The sequence below is a fragment of the Balaenoptera borealis genome, assembly GCF_965194805.1.
Source record: "Balaenoptera borealis genome assembly, chromosome: 16".
Taxonomy (NCBI): Eukaryota; Metazoa; Chordata; class Mammalia; order Artiodactyla; family Balaenopteridae; genus Balaenoptera; species Balaenoptera borealis.
In genome coordinates this window covers 36,805,893-36,829,622 of record NC_138872.1, presented here as the reverse complement: position 1 = coordinate 36,829,622, position 23,730 = coordinate 36,805,893, and the positions used below count along the sequence as shown (strand labels likewise).

Here is a 23,730-nt window from a genome sequence, read left to right as displayed (position 1 = left end):
TAGTCTAGACACAAAGAGTGAGTATGCGCACCTCTAGGAGCCCTGGCATCCTCATCTGGAATGAAAACTGTGTAAGTTTACCCTAATTAGCAAATAAAATAGTGGTTTTGTCCTCCACAAGAACTCAGGAGGAAATGCCAACATGGTTACACAGAGATTGTAACTAACATAAAAGAGGGTCACTAAAGAACAAAAAACAAAAACAAAGTGAGGAACATAATTTCGTTTTGAACATTTAAAAACTTGCAGGGCTATTATGGAAAAGGGGATAAATACTGTGCTAGAATATTCTAGGAAAAAACATCTTTTAAATTCCTAGCACCACTATGCAAACAGCTTCTTATTCAAACAAATCAATCACTGTGAAGAAGGCTGATTTATGCGCTCTTTCCTTCTTTTTTCTCTCAGAGGCAAACTGAGCCTTCAAGGTGAGCGAATGTCTGCGTGCACAGGTGCACAAATATGCAACTACCTGAGCCATTTAAATTTCCACATCAGTCACAGACCAGAAGTGACTCACTGTTTGCTGAAAAAGAAGGTGGGGGTGGGGGAAATGGGTGCTTTTCAGATTAATTTCTGAGTTAAGGCAACTATTTATTTCAATGCTCGTATCACACAAGGGTCATCATTTTCAGAAGTTAATAACAATTTCTAATGTAACTAAACCCGATGCAATCCAAATCACCCAACCATTATAGATGAGATTTCTAAACTGTGTCTGTTCTTCATTCCCAGCTGATGATTGGGGGGCAGTAATGGGTTAAACAACGTTCTGTGTTTAGAAGAACAGCAAACACCAATCGCAGGTACCTTTGGTGTGGCTCCCAGTCGAACACTGTTGATGAGAGAACATTCTAGAACTTGCCCTTCCTGCAAAGAGAGAATTTAGCACAGCAGTGAGACTAAATTCTGCCAGACCTATGGCACAGACAAGGTGATTGACAAATGTTTGTGATGATGAAGGCAATGCTGACTAGAGTAAGGCAGAAGCAGGATTAAAAACAAATAATAATAATAATAATAATTTCCAACAGTCAGAAAGTCAAGGCCCCAAACATTCCATTTCAAATATATGTATGAATGCCACTTTGAATAATTATTTATAAAATGTTTATAAAATGTTACTTTTATACATGTAGTAACATTAATACTGTATGTATATTATTAAATATATGTGTGTACCTGAAATAGTAAGTGGGACTATGCTAACTTTTATATAACTCTGATACTACTTTTTGTAAATTTTACCCAAAGGTTCATGAAATGTGTCATTGTGCCATGTGTTAAGTCCTGGGGTATAACCAGATGAAAATGCCCTTAAATGCACCCCTGAGACTTCAGCTTGAACATCTCTCTTCTGGGAAACCATTCTAACTCCCAAGACTTAAATCAGACTTGCCTGTTTAAGCTCTTGTAACAACCTGAACTTCTCTTTCACAATTCTCAATGACTTGTAACTTTTTTCTTTTTTTTTGGATGTGCGACTTTGATCCTAGGCTGGAATCTATAAGGATCACATCCTTGACCATCACTGTATCCCCAACGCCTAGCAAACGTTTTTAAAAGTCTTGAATGAATGAATAAGCGTAGGGTCCATGCCCTCAAGAGGCACTCCATCACTTGTTGAAAAATGAAATGCCTTCACCCTGACAGAAAGAAGAAACAGCTTGCTCTTTCTGAGCCATACCTTGCCTTCACTTCTCCAGGTCAGAAAGAAGCCAAATTCATCCACTTTGAAGAGGCAGTTGGGTTCAAACACAAAGGATTCCTGTGAAAAAGAAATGTGTTGATCTGCATGACTCACACCATTTTGAATCTAATAAAAATGCAAATATCTTTTAGCCTCTAAACAAAAGAAAAATGCATCCTGAATCTAATGACCGCATTTCTTATTATATTATGTAATGTTTTCATTTTGAAAATTTCTTGCATTCATTTTTGCATTGAAAGACTGATCAATTTTATACAGCATCTTCCTTTAGGGTAGTTTTAAGAACAAAACACACTAATGTTCTGAAGGTCACAGAGGAGAAATTTGCTCTAAGATCTCGGAAAAGAGCTCCTGGAAAGAAGGACTCCCAGGTTCCAGCCAACTGGTATCCCTCCATACAAGAGGAATTGTTGCTGGTCTCTAACAAAATGTCAGAAATCAGGAGATAATTTTTTTAAGTCACTGATTTTTTTTTTTTTTTGTCTATACAATTCAGCATTCAGAGGTTTACTCAGATAATTCCTGTGTTTTTTGATTTTATATTCAACCTCACTTGGTGTCCCATAAACCAGGACTTAAGCAAGATTTTAAGCTACTCAAAGTATAGTCCTGGGACCAGCAGTTTTAACCTCACCTGGGAGACTGACTGAATTGGCAGAATCTAGGGCTCCAGGCCAGACAGACTGAATCAGAGTCTCTGGGGTGGGAACCAGAAATCTGTGTTCCAAAAAGCCCTCCAGGTGATTCTAATGCTCACTAAAATCTGAGAACCACTGCTGTGGACATCAGGAACTCTGTTGAAAACTACAGAATCAAAATTCAAATCAAGATGGAATGTTAGCCAAATGCAGGGGCCCCAGAGCAGCTAAGTTGTATTTGCCAAAGGATTCCTGGTCTTTATTTTAGCAAGAAAGCAACACTTTTCTTAAGAACGCCAGGAAAGTTCTATGTCAATGGAAGCGAAAGGGCGTTCAGGGAATGAATCCAGATACCTTCTGCCCTCTGTTTGCATTACATCAAGACTTGGCACCCACGTGTCAACAAATCCACAGGTTCTTCTCGTGATCTAAAGAACTTGTCCTCCTAGATAATTACAACACTGCTATAGAGAACCTGCCTGGCAAACAGGAGCAGGGTGTGACTTCAAACAAAGAGCAATTACTGGATTAAGATTTTAACTGTAGTCCAGACTCTCAGTTTCACCTACCAAAACATATCTTTCCAAATTCCAAGGAAGCAGCAACATTCATCAAGGTAAATCCAATGTCAAGAGACTTGACCACCTTGACGTGTCAGAATTTAGAGTCCCAGGGGCCCTGAACAAAGCCAACTTTTACATTTGTTTGGGTAGTTTTCTGACAGATGAAGAATTATCATAGGTATTTCAACTCCTTACCAGGCTCGTGCTTAGCACTGTAGTCACAGAGATGAGTAAGATGAAGGAAGGGGCATAATGTGACCTTTGCTTTTGGAATCAAAACCCAGTTCTGCCACTTATTATTTACCTTCTCTTACAAAGACCCTTTTTAAGTCTCAGAATCCTTATCTAATAAAAGGAAGTATTTACACCTACCTTTTAGGGAATGAAATGAGATGATAAATTTAAAGTACTTTTACATTTTTACCATGAATGTGAATCACATAGTAACAGTTCAGCAAGTGGTAGCTACCATCCCTCATGTCTAGTTCAGGTTTATATTTGTGGTAGCAAATTATGAACAACATGAAATTGCCAATATGTGATGTCTTTGACCCACAAAAATACACTTTTAGATGGTTCAACTTTTTAGAAAAGGCTTGACCCAGAAGTTGACATTTCAGATGGGTCTTAGAGGATGAGCAGAAGTTATCCAGGTGAAGCAGCATGGCAGGCATGTAGGCTTGACCTGCCAGTGGGGACTTCTGAGGAGCTGGTGTGGTTAGAACATCTTAAGGGGATGGTAGGGGATGAGACTAGACACATAAATAAGGCTAGATAACAAAGGTGTTGTATGTCATACAAAAAGGTATTGAACTTGAACCAAAATGTCTTATATCATTACTGATTGAGAAACAAGAATAATCAATTAAACTATGAGAATGAACACATTTTAGAATACTTCCCAAGTAATATCCTAATGGTAATAAAGAATTTCAGTGTTCAGAAGTATGACCTAAAGTGGTGTTTACAGAGTAGATCCACAATGAATCAGCTACCATCATTATTATTTACTTATATGCACCCTATCCAATTCCAAATAAGTATTTGAGATGATCCAGGAAATATACATGATAAATAAGAATGATTTTCCAGCTTATTTTGAGGTGGAACTTTCAGTTCCTTGGCCTTCTTAACTGCAAGGAGTTTTTTCTTTCTTCCTCTCTCAATTACTTAGTACCCTCAGACCTTACCATCGCCACCTGGAAATTTGGATTCCTAAACATCCCACTCTTGGACCCTTCCATCTGATGCTTTTTAGCCCCTAGCTCTACAGTCCTCACTCTCCTGTATTAATTTGACTTCTTGCAACTTCCTCTTCATTAACCCTGCCAATCTCTCACTAACCACCAGACTTCTCCTCCTTTTACTTCCATACTTGTCTAGCTTATTTCCATGGTCCAATATTACAATCACTCCTTCACAGACATCCTCAACTCCTATGTCTCATTTTCTGTTTTCTTGGCCAAAAAACTAAGTCCACCCTGTCTATTTTTTTATTGCTGAACTTGATGAAAGAAAATCACAAAACTGGATTATCTGGCTTTGGTTTAAATTCAAGATTATCAACTTCAAAAGGATAGTCAACATGACTTTCAACCTTGTAATTCTTTCTTAAAAGGTTCCCCACTCTTTGAAAGGCTTATCTCATTGCTTCTTCTCATACCCCTTTACTCCCAGCCAATTACTGGGCTTCACTGATTAAAGGAAACTCTTCAGATGAGAACTTTCTCCATCCTTCCTCCTAATAAAGCACACTTTCTCCCATCAAAGGTCAATCCCCCCACTTCTGCTCCAGATTCAGTCTTCTTCCAGGTTCCATCCTCTTTCACCTACACAAGGATTTCAGTCTCCTGTTTATCACCACCCAATACTCAATTTTTTTCTCTATTAGATCATTCCTATCAGCACACAAATATGTTCTAGCTGTCAACACTTCCTCCTTCATTTACTCCCTCATGTCTCTGATTCCCTTTCAGGGCATAATATCTTGAAGAGTCTTTCTCTAGCCACTGTCTCTACTATCTCCCTTCCCTACCATCTCTGACAAATTCCATCTGCCCTCTGTTTCTATCACTTGCTAACATTTCTCTGCCAGGCCCACCATGACTTATGTTCATGCTGCCAAATGCACTGCACGCATTCCTTTTCTCCTTTGATTTGATCTCTGAGCGGCTGACTATTCCCTCCTTTTGGAAACTCTGGAATCTTGATATTCTGACTGTGTTCTGTTCCTTTAAGTTATTTTCCTTCTACACCCAACTTCTACATGTTCCACAGGAATTGGCTCTGGGAATTTTCATTTCCACTACATTCCTAGACCTCCTTTAACCCCAGGGCTTTAATACCATCTACTTCTTGATGACTCCCGAATTTATAACAGCAGCCCAGTCTTCTCTGAGTTCCCAATTCAGACATCTAACTCTCTACTTGACATCTCCACACAGATGTCTCAAAACTAACACATCCATAGCTGAATTCTTTACTCCTCACCCTTATCTCTCTAAGCCTCTCCATCACAAGACTTTCTGGGCTCAATAAATGTCACTATTATCTATCCATTTACTGAAACTAAGAATCATCCTTTTTTTTTTCTTTTTGGCCACACTGCTCGGCTGGCAGGATCTTAGTTCCCTGACCAGGGATTGAGCCTGGGTCCTCGGCAGTGAGAGCATGGAGTCCTAACCACTGGACCTCCGGGGAATTCCCCTAAGAGTCATCCTTGACTTTCTATTCCTGATTTCATTTTCATAGCATTTTTCATATATATCTATTTTGCTCCATCTCCACCACCACCACCTTGGTCCAAAGCATCACCATCTCCCATGGACTGATCTTCCCACTTCTACTCTTTTTTTCCACAGCAGCCATGTTGATTCTCCAAAGTTTTAATCATTAAAATCATTTAGTAGATCCCCATCATATTTAGGATAAAATCCCAACGCCTAGCATATTTAGGATAAAATCCCAACTCATAGCATCTCCCATGGACTGATCTTCCCACTTCTACTCTTTCTTTCCACAGCAGTCATATTGATTCTCCAAACTATTAAAGTCATTTAATAGTTCACTAAAGTCATTTAATAGATCCTCATCATATTTAGGATAAAATCCCAACTCCTAGCATGGCCTAAAAGGTCCTGCATAATCTGGGTCCTAGAGACCTGATCTCATACCACTTTCTGCCTTTGTGTTCCCTCTTGTTCATTACAACCATCAGGACTCTTTTCCTTAAACTTCTTAAATTCTTCTAGCCTCAGGGTCTTTGCACTTGCTGTTCCTCCTGCCCAGAAGTCTCTTCCTACTGTCCTTAGCTCCTCTTCATCCTACAGGTCTTGTCTTAATTATCCCCTCTTCAGAGAGGTTTTCCCTTACCTCCCTAATATTTTATTTTCTATTTTTATTTTCTATTACAGTATCCTGATTATTTCCTTGCTTGTAACAAAACACAGTTTGCAATTATTTCACTATTTATTGATTTATTGCCTGGCTCCCACATCAGAATATAACCTCTGTGAGGGCAGAGTCCTTGAAACTTTCTTGTTCATATTTGTGCTCCAAGCACCTAGCACATCAAAGGCACACCAAAACTAAATTCACGGACTTAAAAAAATAAAAAAAGAATTTTTTTTCAAATGAAATATATCAGAATAGGCCAATATATGAAACATAAACAAGAAGTTACTCAAGTTGAGGGGGCTGCACCAGGCCCAGAGCCCAACAGTGTCAGTCCCTGGAGGGCTGCCACGGACAGACATACAAATACCAGGGCACCACCCTGAGGCTGTCTGCCTAGAGGAAGCAGCACCTTTTTCTAAGTCATACAAGCTCATCTTAGAGGTTGGGTGTGGCTTTGGGGTACCTCCTAGGAATCCCTGTTGGACCAGGAGCACTGTTCAAATGCCCCTGCAAAGAGATCCTTTGCAAAATGGGATAAGAACTCTAAGGAAGGAGAAGAAAAATAAGGCAAATTTGCAAAATAAGGACAGAGTAAAAGAGCTTTTAGAAATACTTGTTAAAAGCTCCTACACAATGAGAATTAGGTGCCTATTTGGCACTGGGCTCCCTAGCAACAAAAGCAAAAAGGGAAAAAATATCATTTACCAGGTGTCCATATAGTTCATAGATAAAAAAACATCAGATGTTAGGAGAATCAACTGCCAGAATAGAAATTCTCCAGTGAGACCTCTAAGGAGCTGCGATAGATGCTAATGACAAGGTTTCCAACAAAGCCCACAATATACTTGTCGACTGTGACCAGAAAATTCTCAGACCAAGTGGATTCAAACTACCCATGAAAATCAGAGAGCAGACCTGAGGGGTATGTGACAATCAGCTGAAAGGAACTGAAACCCAACCTATTTAGATTTCTCTGTACCTCCCACACATACTCTATTCTTTTCCCCTCATAGCAGTTTTAAATTTCACCCAGGTACCTACTGACCAGAACTTGGACTGTGGCCTCATGACCACACTGAGGCAATAATATCCCCAGTTCCCTTGTCAGGAAAATCTTCCTCCAGACTTGAGCGTGGCAGGGGAGATGTCAAAGGAAGCTGGGCTCTTGCTCCTTCACAAATCTCTTTGTTTGCAATTAACAGATGGTAGTGGGATCCTCTGGTAAGGATGCAAACCATAATGGAACTTCTTCCAGGCTGCTCAGAATTTCAGTTCTCATAGGACTTGGTTAAAACTCATTAGTCACGCTTTAGAGCTCAAGGTCTAGTTAACATCCAGCCCAAACCAGCTCTTTCCTTTGGCCATTGGGAGAGACGGTGTGAAAGGAATAGGAACTCCTGTGAAAGTGGACAAGCTGGTAATCAGGGGGCATTCTGTTTGGAAGAAGCAAGAAGCATCAGTTTTGCTGGAATCACTACAGTTAGAAGCTGTTCCTGCCTCAAGGATCCCTGTTCTGAGGGGCTTTTGCCCCTAGGGGCTTCCAGAGATGCTGCCCCCATTTCATCAAGGATAGAGTATATTTAAAAGCTGTGGTCTCTTGGGGCTTCCCTGGTGGCGCAGTGGTTGAGAATCTGCCTGCCAATGCAGGGGACATGGGTTCGAGCCCTGGTCTGAGAAGATTCCCACATGTCGCGGAGCAACTAAGCCCGTGTGCCACAACTACTGAGCCTGCACGTCTGGAGCCTGTGCTCCACAACAAGAGAGGCCACGATAGTGAGAGGCTCGCGCACCGCGATGAAGAGTGGCCCCCGCTTGCCGCAACTAGAGAAAGCCCTCGCACAGAAACGACCCAACACAGTCAAAAATAAATAAATAAAATTTTTTAAAAAAGCTGTGGTCTCAGCATTATCTTTAGTGTAGTTTTCCCCTAACACTTGCTATTTCAACATTATTCAATATCACAATTTATCTTTCAAAGATTCAAGTTACTTTCAAAATGATTTAGAATAAAAATATTTTTCCTTTATTTCAATTTTAGAAGTGATTTGGTTAAACGACATTTCATACCATTTCTTTGCATAAGGAGTGGTAGAGATCTCAGCAGGCCAAATACTCTAAAGAGGAGGAAAGTATTTGGGTGGGGTTTCTAGATAACAGGCGATAACAGGTGGTTGATTTTATTTTAACTGTGATTTGTGGTTATTTCTTACCTTTCCCTCTCCTGCTCTCTCACCCACCATTACTACTTAAGTTAACTGTGAATGACTATATCTTTCTACTATGGGGTCTGCATCATCAAATAGGCAATAGTCAAGTCTCACTACTGGGAAGGGATAGTGATTTGGGGCTGATTAATAAACATGTTAACTTCACATTATTTCAATTAAACATTAGCTGTTCTGGGCCTCTTTTGTGCTTGTGATGGGATGGGTAGATTAGAATACAGAAGGAGTGAAATGAGTGACGACTTCCATATTCCATCATGAGACTCCTGATTTCTGAGAAAGTGAACCCCTAGGAGGTGCACTGGGGCCCAGACCTTGTAGCTTATCCTTCCTGGGTTTGACTGTCAGCCTCCTCATCAGGCATCTGCCAGAGAATCTTGCACTGGTGCCATTTCATCTCTCCAAGCTTCACTTTTCTCACCTGTAACTTGAGAAAACTGATACCAACTTCACGTGGCTCTCAAAATTGAGAAAGCCCAAGTGCCTGGGACGAGGTCAGTGCCGAATAACTGGTAATAGTTAGGAGAAAACTACTGTGTAATTCAGGGCTACTGTCCAACACTGTTCAATAGATTTTCTGTGATGATGCATACGTGCCAGATGAACACAGCCCAACGTGGAGGCCATGAAGGCTATGTGGGGCTATGAAGCCCTTGAAATGTAGCTAGTGTGACAGGGGCACTGAGCTTTTCATTTTCGTTTAAACAGCCAGGTATGATTAGTGGTTACCTTATCAGACATGCAGTGTTTAGAAATAAGGGGGAAAATGTTTGAAGGAGAGTCAATTCTTTAAAGCTACAGTAGATAAATAACAGACCTGGGATTCAAACTGGTTTCTCTGATTCCAAAGCCTGTGTCTGTTCTACCCTGTCAACCCTGCTGAGCAGGTCCCACTCTGCCTGAAATCAGTGGGAGTTTGGGTTGTCAGTGAATCAACACTACCTTGGAGGCTCCACCTTTGGGTAAACATGGTTTGATCAACACTGGAGGAAGAGAAAAGGGCTTTGTTAAGGCTGAAGAGGGACAAGTGAAGTCTGAGTTAGAGAAAGGCCACGAAGGGTCTAACCAAATATAAATAACATTATAAACCACTACCACCGAAACAATGTTAACTAAGCACCAGGCAATGGTCTGAGCTTTGTACACATTAACTTATTAACCGCCCAACTTCCCATGAGGCAGGTACTATTATTATTCCCATTTTACGGAGGAGGAGGCCATTGAGGCATGGAAATTAAGCGTCTTGCCCAGTGTCAGGTAGCTGGTGGGGCAGAGCTGAGATAGATGGCTACACCGAAGCACGCATTTGCATCACACCTGCTTTGAGACCTGTAAGTGAGAAAGGGACATTGTCAGGGAGTGGGCCCAGGGAACTGCTCAGCATCACATCTGAAGGAGGCTTTGCTGTTCTCCTTGTCACTGAAGGCCAGTAACCACCACTCAGGTCAGAAGGGCTTCGGAAATGTTTCAGTTCTAGTTACATCATTTTTAAGGATTCTCTTGTGAACTCCACCAACTGTACAGACTGTAGTTATTACTGGGTTGTTGTAGAAAGCTATCAGAATTTTTTCTTGGATCCTGGTATATAGAAAAATTATTTTTCCTAATCTGTTGCTTTCCTTGTAATCTGACAGACACTTTGAATCCTATAACTGTTTTTCTTTCCTGCATTACTCTGGCCACCATGATCAAAAGTAGCAAATCTGCAGCTCACTTCTTTCAATTTTGTGGGACATTTTTGCTGCCCATAGAGTGGCTGCCTGCTAATTTTACCCCTAATTTGATGTACTTTCCCATTTTTTTTCTGTCTTCAACTTCAATCCCTAATGCATTTTATCTAGTGGCACCTACTTCTGCACTACAGCTGACTTTGGGATGTGGAAGAAACATGTGTAAATAAGCACGAAGGCCATTTCATGAACACCTGAAACTACTGGGCATGTTACATTGGTTTTAGGGTCCAACAGACCTGATCCAAACGTGGTTGGACACTTACAGGCTTATTTGAGCTTTGTCTCTTCATCTCCAAAAGCAGGGATGGCAACATGAACAATAACACATCTTACAGGCCACCTGTGGGCACTGCAGGGCTTGATGCATAACCTGCACCCATTACATTATTACCGATTATCAATATAAGAACACAGTGACAGTGACTATGACTCACGTTGCTAGTATTGTTTATGATGAATCATCCAAGAAACAAATGTCACATCCCCTACCTTACAGATTTTCTCTGAGGTTAGCAAGTCGCCCAAGAGGACACAGATAATATGTGGCAGAATTATATCTATCAATACATCATGGTGGGGAGAGCATCTCTGTCACGTAGGTCTTCATGATGAGCAATGGTACCGTGAGTGCTTATTTCTACTGATCCAGAATGCAGATCGGGAGGTCTACACGTGAGGATAACCCAGAGCTTGTAAATTACTGTGGAGCTAGACTCGCTAAAGTATCGTTTCTGCACAGAGAGGTCAGGTTTTGTTCTGTGCCCCAGCCAGCCTCAGTCCACATCAGGCACAGAGGGCAAGCCATCAGAACAAGGTTTTAGTTCTTCCTTCTTCAAGGACATGTCAGGGAGTAGTGACCAGAGGAGACCGTCCCTGGGTTGGGAGCCCCTGCCTTGCACCTCCTTGATTACACTCTCAGATAGTGAGGGGCAATCAAGAGATTGTTAAGCAAGTTTTACAGGTGCTGACCTGCTGTCTATCTTGGGTTCTCAATTCCACAGAAGCAGAAATGAAAAGTTCTCCTTCTCAGTAGCCAACTGTGAGCATTTAGAGAGTTGATTTCAGCAATGATGGTGAAATACAGTGAACGCTTATTCTGTTAAAAAGTAGAAGGATTTAATTCACTCATTTCATTTTATTCTGACCTCAGAATTGAAGGACATCATCACCTTTCAAAGTGTCCTGGCTTGGGAGAGTCGAAGAAGGCTGCTGAAAACGATCAAGAGGAAGGCACAGGACCTTTTCTGACTTTTTATGTCATCTTTTAAAAATAAACAGAATGTGGGCCTGATGGTGTTTATTATTAACAAGGGCTCTGACATATCCTTGGCTCTGTGAGAAGCTGATCAGCTCAATTAGGATCTGAATTTGGGAAGAAGAAGGAATTGCTCAAATGATCCACCTGAAAGAGTCAAACTCTGTATTTCTGTCTGCTCACTTTATGGTCCTCAATATTTAGGAATCTCCATTTTCTCTTTTACTTCCAGATAAAGATGTTGAATCTTTGGGTCTTAACTTTTAAGGTCTGCCAGTTTGAGATGTCAAACTCTGTATCTGTCTCTCTTTGTCTTTCCCTCTCCCAGAAGCATCTCTGTTGTGGGCATTTTGAGGCCAAGTATGAACACTCAGACTCTGCGAGGGCTCTTGTCTTGTAGCAGGGCTCTGGGACAGGCTCCTTGATTCTTGCCAGACAACACTTGAAGAAATTATTCCTAAGATATTCGGCAATTACCTCTCAGAGTGCAAAAAGAAGAAGAAAGTCAACAAAACATGCCTTTCGATGGAGTGGGTGGTCACTCAAGAAAGTAACTTTCTTGGGCAGGAAAACAGTCATGTTAGTCAAAACAGTTGCTGTAGCAACTAAAATGAGAAAAATGAAAGAAGACCAGCTTACTCAGAGCCAGGGAGGAAAAGAAATGTTTTTTGTAACAAACATTTACAACAAATGTTAAAAACATATGTCACCACCACCGCCACACACACATCCCACCCCAAAGATTCTCTCCTTGAGGCAACTTTAGTCAGGCTCCTCTGAATCTTATTCCCAAATAGGCCTTGACTTTTGGACTTCTGTGTCTGTCTTTGCATTGCCCAGTGTTAACAAGAATCCTGCTAATAAGTTGATTTAGCCAGAATCCTCCACCCTCAGTATCTGATCACCCTTGGTATCTGATCTGGTTCTTCAACCGCCACCATCTCCCAGGTGATGTCTGATCACCGTGGCTTGCCTTCAGCAAGAATCCTATTAGGATGGTTTAGCCCAAATCTCTCCTTACCCCTGATGTTTTCTCTTAGTAATTCTCCATCCACTGACCCACCCCCCAACCTGCTCCTTGGCTATAAATCTTTTTTTTCCTTATTGTATTCAAAGTTGAGCTCAACTTCTCTCCCTTCCTGCAAAACCCCCATTGTAGTAGTCTCCTGAACACAGTCTGTCTTATTTTTAATGAGTGTCATGAATAATGTTTTCTTTAACATCCTCCCCCTCCAAAAAAATTCTAAGAACATCAGAAGATGTGCTTTGCCTAAGTGCTTGAAACGGGACCATAAGCTAGTAAATCCTTCTTTTCAGTAAACCACTTCTAGTAAAAAAAAACATTCAGTTCCAGAATAATAAATTACAACGATCAAGGGATTATACATATAGCAACACAGAAGACATACATCTGAAGAGGCTGATCAAAGAAATAACATTTTGAACTATGGCCAAATGGAGATGACAGTCTGTGTTGAATAGAGTCACTAAAAGGGAAGGAATCTCAAATAACTTTCACGGAATTTCCCTTTGAATATCAGCATTGCCCACTTAAATAGTCCAGCTTGTAAAAATGCTTTTTCTTAACATTAGCTGCATGAGATGTCACTCCCTTTCCACTTTTATCTTCTGAAATAGCTTATGTTTAGGCTTCAAAGATACACAGTCCCCACTGGCTCTAAGGACCAATCCTGGTTCTATCACTTTTTACTGTGTCTAAAAGAGGCGCAGAAATCACTGGCACATGCACAGGAGGACCACTGCTACCAACCTAGAGAATTCTGAGCACAGACTTGGCTTCAGAAAATTGCAGTCCAAAGGTTTAGCACATGACTCTTCTACCCTGAGGGAAGGGCTGTTGCATGAGTTGGGTCATCTAGGAACAGACACCAAGATGAACTTGATTGATTACGGGAAATTGATTGATTGATTACGGGAAATGTGTTATGAAAGAGAAAGGGGAGAAGAAACAGGAGTAGGCAGGGAGAGCCTTCAAACCACAAGGCAGGACTAATGACTGTGAAAGCAGAGGAGGGAGGAAGGATGAGCGGGTAGGAAGGGTCTCAGACTGCAGGGCAGCTCTGAGAGCGTCTCCGCCAGGTGGATCGGAGCCACAGAGCAACAACCACCCACCAGAGGAGCCTCACCCGGGGCAGGAAAGGGCCGGCTCCAGTCTCTGCCACGTCACTCATGGGCTGGGAGCCTCGGCTGAACGTCGCAGGGGTGAGGATGCTGCAGCGGAGGCCGTCCCACTGACTGCACTCCTAGTGACAGTTTTGTCTTGGAGGGAGATGTAAATGGCACAGCTCCACGGCTGCCACAGGTGGGATCTCTTGCTAACCCTTCTCCAGATCGCCCTAAAGGAGCTCCAGTTCCAGTTTCTTAGGACCCTTAAAAGTCCTTACGAATTAGGAACCATTTAAATAACAATCCATTTGAGTCCCAGATATGTAACCAAGGAATTGCTAGATCATCAGAGATGCTTATTAAATGTCTGTGAGGTGATGAATGAATTCCCTGCTGGGGACATAGCAGTAAATAAAAACAATGTATCTGTCTCTTGGTTTATATTCTACGTGTGACTTTGGCAATGAACAACAGGCAAATAAATAATATATCAGGAGTTGATAAATGCGAAGATAAAAAAATCTAAAGGGTAAGGGGTGTGCGTGTGTGTGTGTGTGTGTGTGTGTGTGTGCACGGGCACATGCGTTTTTTAAGTAAGATGATGATGAAGGCCTCTTTAGATGAGGTGACTTTGAGGAAAACTGGAAAGAAGTGAGGAAGTAAACCAGGAGAACTGATGATACATGGAGAAGAGCAGTCAGAGCAGAAGCTGCAAGTGCAAAAGCCCTGAGGTTTGTGTCTAATACTTCCAGGGAACATCAATGGGACAATGAAGTGATGGGTTGTGTAAGGGATTTGTAAGGGGACAAGGAAGACTCTGGAAATTATTTGGAATGAGGTAGGAAGCCACTGAAGGTTTAAAGTAGAAGAGGGGTATACTCCAACTTACACTGTAAAAAGATCCATCTTACTTATTCCTCATCATGGCTCTGTGAGGTAGGTATTATCACCCCCATTTTCCTGACAAGGAAGCTGTGGCTTAGTGCCTAGTGGGTTTAAGACTGGCTCATGGTCACATCTCTTGAGCAGCAAAGCCCAAGTGGAAGCTATTTCTGTTTAACTCCAAACCCATGCCCTTAACCAACTATGTGTGCTTCAAACTCTTCAAGAAAGAGTTCTCTGGCAAAGATTTTACCCTAAATACCACTTAGTACAAACCCTTTATTTGCAAACAATATCCTGGCAACTTGGCTCTGCTGAGCATCCAAAAACTAGGCTCCTTTTTGCATCTCACCAAAGTTGAGAGAATCATCTGCCCTTTTAGGTACTTGGAAGAAGACAATCCACAGTAGGAAAGCACTGGAGGCAGCAGCAAAACTGTCCTCAGGGTGACTCTTAAGTAGAAAGAGTATGTTGGCTTACATTCCTGGGAAGCTATTCTAGCTCAGCCCATCCGCTTCATTAAATGTTTTGATGAGGCAGGATTTCAGAGCAATTGCCTACTATTTATGGTTTTAAGAATAAGCAGTTTAAAAACCATGTGTTTCTTATTAATTTATCAGAATCAATATTCAGTATTAAAAGACAGGTTTCCCTGCTGAGGATATTTTATGTCTATTTCTATTGATTGAATGGAAATGTAATAGCACAGGGAACTCTATTCAATATTCTGTAATAACCTATATGGGAAAAGAATCTGAAAAAGAATGGAAATATGTATATGTATAACTGAATCACTTAGCTGTACACCTGAAACTAACACAGCATTGTAAATCAACTATACTGCAATAGAAAATAAAAATTAAATTAAAAACATAAGTTCATCACATTGTAAATCAACTATACTTCAATAAAAAATTTTATAAGTAGGTAAATAAAAATTAAAAATTAAAAGTAAATAAAAGATTTCATTAAAAAAAGGAAATGTAAAAAAAAAAAAGTAAAGAAAGGAAATGTTATATTCCTTTCATATAGTACATTTTATCTAGTTGTGTGGGGTCTTCTCCCCCCAAAATGTAAAGACTAAAAAAGTCCTGCTTAGTACTTTTTTATCCTTAAATGCTGATTTTCACTGATTCTAAGGTAGCGGTATTAGTGTTTTTAGGGTTGCTTATGAGGCAATTATTTGCTCTTAGGGGCAAATAAATGAAAAATAATTTTTTGCCCATCCTCATTTCTTTAGCAGAATCCAATTAAGAACTCCTGGCTGTAGTAATATAATAATTATGGCCTTAAATAGATAAAGCAAATCGGTGACTAAAAGAGTTAAACAGCCTTCATTAAGGAACTTCAGAAAGTTTTTTTTCAATAGGTAGATTGTTTTTTTTTTTTTCAATCATACATATTTCCCCAAAAAATGTTTCTTTGTGTGGGGGAGGAATACGATTTCCTTGACCTACTTAGGGTCCCTGGCTGGGTATGAAAATTAAACTGACAAAACAGATCAGCAGGAGAAAAGCATATAAATGTATTTAATATAAGTTTTAGGTGACCTGGGAGCCTTTATAAGAAAATGAGGACTAGAACAGTTAAGCTTGAGTATTTTTGCGCTGGGTTTGCGGAAGAGTAGACAGTTGTGGAGAAATATGAGAGTCAAGGAGTATGAGGTAAGTGTAATAAACTGGGAGGGGAGGACTTCAGAAGGCCTGTTTGTTCAAATTCTTCTCAGAGCCCCTTTTTCTTCAGAAGATAAGGATGTCCCTTTTGTCCAGGAGTAGGAAGCACACCTCTCACATGTGGGTTTTAGGACCTGTTTCAGAGGAGAGGAGGGGAGTAGATGGGAAGGTCAGACTGACCTTCCTGCTTCTGCTGTTTTCTCAAACTCCTTCACCTTAAAGTATTCAATATACTAAAGGTGCCATATTTGGGGCTGGCATATTCTGAACCCCATCATTTGCAAATGGCAGCCATTCCAAGATGTCAAGTCATCGTACTGATAGCTGTGCTTCCTGTATGTTCTCTTCATCAATACATCAGTTCTGGAGACTGGCTCTGTCCGTGATTACATGTTGGGTAGTAGGCAATTTCTTAACTGATTTAAGCTTCTCTTTCCCCACCTGTATAATGTGGAAAACAATCTCATTTAATCCTCGCAACCACCTGCGGGTTTAAAGAGATGACTGACGTCAAGTGCTTAGCACTGTGCCTGGCACCTAGAAGAGCTCAATAAAATCTAATAGGTTCAACCCCTCTGGAAAAAGAAAAGTCTCTTTTAGTGAACAGTCTTCCCCTGTTTATCTGAATTGCCTGTTTGGGGAGATTAGTTGTGAAGAACTTTAAATGGATTTAATTTTTTTTTTTCTTTTTCCTTCTAAGGAAGTCTAAAACTCCTTCCCTTGCCCTATGCCTAGTGGTTCTTAAATTCGAGCTGCATCAGGATCACCCAGAGGGCTCTTAAAACACAAACTGTGGGAGGGAGACGCAAGAGGGAGGGGATATGGGGATATATGTATATGTATAACTGACTCACTTTGTTATAAAGCAGAAACTAACACACCATTGTAAAGCAATTATACTCCAATAAAGATGTTAAAAAACAAACAAACAAACAAACACAAACTGTTGGAGTCCACCTGCAGTTTCCATTCCCGATTCAGTAGGTCTGGGGTGGAGCCTGTCATTGGCACTTCTAACAAGTTCTGCATGTGCAGCTAAGGCTGCTGCAGGGATCACACTTTGAGAACCACTGCAGGCTAGCTAGCATGGCATCTTTCAGCTCACCCTGTGAACAGTTATGTCACCTCAGGTGAGGTGTTTAACCATGTTAAGCCTTGATTTTGTAATCTGTAAAATGAGGTTACAAAGACCCACCTAACAACAGCGTTCTTAGGAGGCTTGAATGAAATAATGTCTGTAGAGCATTTACACAATGATACCATTTGTAGAGCACCTGGTGAGGGTTCACAGTGGCAGATATTTCTACTGCAAGTGAGGTAGGAGGTAGATGGGCCCTGGCTGGACAGCTGGTATTTACCAAGTGAAGTAAAATTAGAGCTTTGTTTTCCTTAGACACGCCAAGGACAAAGTTAATGGCAGGAGCTGAGCTCTGCTGGAATAAAGAGATAAGATGACCACTCCTGAGGTCAAGGAGAACTCCCTGGACTGCACATGCGTAGAAAGGCTCCTCCAGGCCCAAAAGGGAGAGGGCACCACCCCATAATAGGTGATCTCAAACCTCCCACAGGCCTCTGTGCTGGAATCCATCTTGGCAAAAACACGCGCATGCATGTTGCAGAGGGTCCTAGGACAGGTGAGGTGTGGAAAAGAAACGAGATGATTGGCCCAAGGTAAACAACGACCTGGAAAAACTGCCCTATATAAACGATTTAACTGCCTCTTTACTGCACTCCTCCTCATTAGGGAGGACGCCCACACCCTTTCTCTTGGGGTGTGCGTCTCTGCCTTGCTTCTGCCTTAAATAAACAGTTTCCCTGTGTGCTCTCCCACAGGTTGTGCTGTGCTAATAATAATAAATTTTGTACCTGATTTTACAGTTTTTTGTCTCCTTGAAACATTCTTGTTTTCAAATAGGGCAAGAGCCAGGGCCTCTTTGCTTTTAGCCTTTAGCCCCTGGGGGACTAGTGGCTAGAATTCCTAGTTTACATCCAGGCTACTCAGGTTCAATTTCTGGGCAGGGAACTAAAACCCTGCTTTTCAAGACCACTTGCTGCAGTCTCTCTGAGAACATAAGGACTGAAAAGCATCCTCCCTAAAAAGAACCAAAACCAGTAACAACGAAAACATTTATCATCATTTTTAGGAGCAGGGAATTCATTCACATGAAACTGAGTTTAAAAAAATGCCATTTTCTTACTTGAGAAGGGACTTCAAAATGATTCACTTTAAAATATGCTGTATATTTCATTTGACTGTTCATTTGTTCACACTTGAATGAACTCCATTAATTCAATGGCCAGGCCACACGTGTGAACAGAGTGTGATCCCAAACAGAATGCAGCCAGGATGTTCTCTGGGCCCCATCGCCATCAGGCTGGAGATCTGCAAGGCTGCACTTATCAACCCTAATTAAAGGATGCCTGACCACAGCCACTGAGCTCCTGCTCCCCTGCAGCTATAGACAAGATTTGAAGGAGCAGATATTGTGCATTTTCCTATTTACACTCAGGTAGAACAAAAGTAATAAAAAACTAGCACTGTCCACCTGAAACTAACATGATATTGTAAATCAACTATATTTCAATTAAAAACAAATGTTAAAGACAAAAAAAAGCAAGCACTGTCATTTTAGCCACTGAATTTTAACTAAATTCTTTAGCATAGCAGTAATACTCCAGAGACCTAAGTACTCCTCAGCTAGCTCCTTATATTTGATTTATTCATTATTTATACACTTTCTTTTTGTGTGTATTGCTTCATTTTGTTTTCACCAGCTCCTTGTAAATCGAATGCCAGCCCGGATTTGCTTCTCTAGCTTCCTAGTGGATGCATGTCTCATCTTCCCACAAATAAGTCCTTCCTGCACCCTTGAACAGCATGAATCTCAAGTATTAGAGTTTTCCATGAGACTGACTCAGACACCATTTCATGGGTGAGATGCTTCTATTCCTCCAGGGAATAGAGTTATCTTCTACCTTTGTGAAGAAATGAAGAAATGTAAACCCAAAGAAACTTCACAGAGAGGGAAAAAACATAAAAGTGAGAAGAGTAAGCAGAAACAAACAAACAAAACTGGAGCATCTTAGACAAGAATAACTGATTATGCAGCAAAAGCCAATACATTTATAGAGAAAAGGGAACAAAATTGAGGATGACTAAACTGAAAATTTAATAATATATTCATAAGGGAAAATGACTGAGCTAAAAGTAATTACCTGAAAGTATCATCATCACCATCCAAACTAATTTGTTATTCATTTCTATGTATCATTATTCGTCTTCTAAACTAGGTGTCTGCAGACCACAGCCCTGTTTTTGAAAATAAAATTTTCTTGGAACACAGCCCATTCATTCATTTACGGATTGTTGAATGTTGTATGACTGCTTTTGCGCTACAAAGTTAAGTAGTTGTGACAGAGACCCTATGGCTTGCAAAACCTAAAATATTTAATATCTGGTCCTTTACAGAAAAAGTGTGTTGACCCCTGTTCTGTGCCTTTTCAATGCAAGATGATTGATTACATAAAGAGTACCTACAATAACCGTGGTTGATTGCAGAGAGGGACACACTCCTTCACCCCTCCCTGAATCTCGCTGCTCACAAGGTGACCTTGCAGCCCCTCCCAATGTCCCCACTTACTTTGGTCTAGAACATGCAGCAGAAACTCGGCTGTGTGCAGGAAAGGACAAGCTCCATCTGCTTGCAGGAGGATGACAGACCAGGTAGGATGGAGACGAGAGGGTCCTGCTAAGACCATCTTAAATCAGCCAGTCCCCAGTTGGACCAGCAAACACTTGAGTGTGCCCATTCCAGCCCAGATGGCTGACCCACAGATTGAAAGACTACATAAATGGTTGCTGTCCTAAACCACTGAAGGGAATTAGAACATGCCATCCAATATATGCCACTTTGCATATGGATTATTCTGAGCCGAAGGCAATTGAGAATTAACAAATGCAGAAAGAAACCTGGTCAGAGCTTCCCTTATCTAATTAAAGCAGAAACTTCTGAGAAATAAAGACTTCCATATAGCCCCCCTCCAGGGAGTGTTGTGGCCATGAACAAGAAAGTCAGCACCAAGATGTGTCTGTACAAACCTTACTTAAAATAACCCTGATCTTCCATTAGTTTCACCATGTATTTACCATCCCACAATTTTCTGCCCCTAGAAGCCCACTAAGCTCACTAAGGCAGGTGAAAGGACTTGCTCAAGGTCATAACTTGTAAATGTCAGGGTCAAGGCTCAAATCAAAGTCTTTTGTCTTCAAGTCCACTTACTTCCCAGAATTTTGCAAACCATACAGACCTTTCCTTAAACACCTCCTGCTTGGACGACAATGGGCTCTAAGCTTTGGGGGTCTGAGAGCACAGATAACGTTATTAGCACTGTTATTTCAAAGGCTGGTCTAGAGGAAGGAACAGGCCCAGGAGTTCTTGTAAAACCCCGGCTGATACTAGCTCTTGCAGCTTTGGATTGTTTCAACGTGATTAAGTGATTAAGTGCTCAGGCTCTGGCCACACCTTTCTTACCATATGAGGAAGAAGTCACAAGATGATGATGAAGAAAGAGGTAACTGAAGGTAGGTGGGTGTAGAATCATAGGATCCTTAGACGAAATATAATACATACTCTTCAGACCCACCTACCTTCCTAGCTCCCCTTTTCTAGCACAGAGATATTAAGAAAATTGCCTGTAGAGATACACCAAGAAAAAGGAAGGACTAAGATTCCAGCTCACCTTCCTTAAATTAAACTTCTGGTGTTCTCTAACCGTACTCTGTACCTCCGGTGTGCACTTTGCACCCCGCCCCTTACAAATCCATTCTCTGCACAGCTACCAAAGTAACTGTCACCAGAACGTAAACCAGATCACGTCAGTCCCTGTTGAAAATGGCTTCCCATAACACTCAGAAAGAAATCCAAGCTCCCCATCCCGGTCCTATGACCACTGAGTCTCATACTCAAATGTGCATCCAAGTCTCTTAGAGGACTAGTTAAAATGTACACTGCTGGGCCCATTCTCGGAGTTTCTGATTCATCTATGAGATGGGCCTGAGAACCTGCATTTCTGATAAAGTTCTAGGTGATGCTGTTGATGCTGGTTTGGGGACCACACTTTCAGAACTGCTGCTGTACGCGATGAGGCTTCCGCCTACTTCTCAGACTTCTGTTCATACCATGCCCCTATTCACGACGCCCACCCCAGCCAGGATGCCAACAGCAGCCCTGGGAGTGGAGGACGGAGGAAGGAACAAAATGCATCCCTTTGTTCATCCTCTTGGGTAGTTTACTATGTTTGTCAATTCTCTTTTTGCGCAGTTTATTTTTAACTAAAACTTATGTGATTTCTGTATATGCAAAATGCTTCTGGGGTACAACAGAACATACAATGATAAGTACCGTTCATTTCATGAAGAAGAACCACATAAGCACATCCATTAATTACCCCTTCTCTGACATTCTCTTTGCCAGCATCAGAGCCCACCCAGCTTCCTGGGCTGGAAATCCCAACCTTGTTTTACACTTCTTACTCTCCCTCACCTTCTACATCCACCAGGTTAGAAAATCCTCTAATTCATTTCCATCCTCCACCCCTCCTCTTATTTCCCATGTGCCTGAATGACTGTCTATCCAGCCATTCAATCCCACCTCTACCCTCCCAGACACAACTAATCAGCCAGACCCACTTTACAGTCATATTCAGACCTCACTCTTTCCTGCTAAAAAATATCCATCGAAGGATCCCTATAGCCTTCAGGATCTAGTGCCAATGCTTGGGCTGGAAAGTAAAGCATTTATGGTGGGACACTGCTCATCTCTGCAGCTGCAGCTCCTGCCTTCACCACCTGCCCTCCTACCCCAGCCAGACAAGCCACTCCCCCCATCCCACACCCATGCCCTTGCAGGAGCTCGGACTGTCCCCTCATCCTAGCTGTGCTTTGATCCGCTAGTGGACTCACCCACCAAGACCCAGACCGAAGGGGGCTTGCTCTCTGAGGCCTCCTCAGTCAGTCCCCTGGACCCACTGCCCACCCTGGTCTCCTCACCCCACAAGGGTTACAATCTGCCACTTTCCTCATTACAATGTGACTGTGGGGGGAAAGCACAGGGGTGAGGGTGGTAGGACATCTGGGGCCACATGCTGAGGGCCTGCAGTATCAAACCAAGACATCTGGATGTAACTTGGTGGACAATAAAGTGATATAACACATTTTTTGTTTTGTTTTAAATGTCCAGTTCTAGTAGGGACTGGAGCTTGAAGAAAGCAGGACTCATGGCAAGACAGCGAATAACTGAACTAATTATCCACCAGGCACACGTAGTAATATTGATAGGTTCCTTAGGATAACAACTCAGAAATGGAACTCCATTTAACTCATTTCCCTACTTTTCCTCCTCTCCCTTCCAAATGTGAAATCACATTATTTTTGGTTTTGTGATTGGCTTTAAATAATAGACAGAAGCCTCTATTTCATGCACCGTCAACTAACTATCAACATTTCCTCCCACTGAGAATATTAAGCCTCTGGTTTTTCCTCTGTGTCTCCAACTAGTTCTCCTTTCCAAGATCTGTCTGTACCCTTACTTTGCACTGACAAAGTTAATAGATTTTTCATTCTGTTTTGTCAATAATAATTAAATATTTTGTCTACCATTAGGTTGACTCTAAACATTGAAAGACTAATAAATATGATCATAATTATTATCATTATGATGACTCTGTAAGTATCTTTCACTGTAAATACAAATAATGTGCTACAATTCAACTTTCTACTTTTTGAGCTGGATATCCTAACTCTGTGGGTACAATTGAGTTTAAATTACCCAAAACTGGGAATGAGATAAAAAGATGGCTATGTATCCTTTCCACGTTATACAGGAACACTGTCTAGAGACCCATCCAAGGATGATTTATTTCTCTAGAAGAATGCCCCTTTGTTTGACTTATTATTTACTGTAGTTTAGGGCCCAGATTTTCTGAAGTTAGCTAGATAAGTTGCAGCCATTTTTTGTTCTATAAGGGATGCATGTGATTTGCGTCTGGTAGAAAAGACAACCTCAGGGGTTACGGTTTTATTACCCTCCAGGGCAGTAACTGGTTTTGTATCTAACTGACAAAGCTTGTTGCAGCTTTCCTCTCCTCTTTTCCTCCAGTGCTCTTACAACTAGACTTATCATCCTGCTGGTGTCCTCACTGAGGAGCTAAATAAATCTTACAGTCAAAATACTTTCTATGAGGATGTGTTTTTAGTTTTTTGCAAATTACACTTGTTAAATTGTTTGCTTCACTGATGTGCAGCCTGGGGTATGTAGGGTGCCTGGGCCTTTTGGAGCTTCACTGAGTGCCCTACAGTTTGGTTTCAGAACTGCCTTGGAAAGAGGCCAAGTTCGGCCTGTCCCACTTGGCCTCACTTTAGCTTTTATTGATGCTGTACTTCCATATTCCTCTGGGATTGGCAACTACCATAACTGTTTCTGTTTTCCTGGCGGCAGTTGTGAGCACCAAGGGGCTCCGTTTATGTGT

General features: G+C 41.4%; 1 protein-coding gene across 7 annotated transcripts in view; it reads right to left on the bottom strand.

The window, feature by feature from the left end:
* Positions 1–23,730, bottom strand: part of PLCB4 (phospholipase C beta 4) — a 411,772-nt gene that overhangs the window by 128,711 nt on the left and 259,331 nt on the right. For all 7 annotated transcript variants that reach the window (XM_082358981.1, XM_082358984.1, XM_082358982.1 and 4 more), the window contains 2 exons: positions 1,688–1,768; positions 811–870 (listed from right to left, as the gene is read on the bottom strand). In XM_082358981.1, coding sequence (XP_082215107.1) covers positions 811–870; positions 1,688–1,768 — 141 coding nt within the window. The remainder of the gene's footprint in view (positions 1–810; positions 871–1,687; positions 1,769–23,730) is intronic.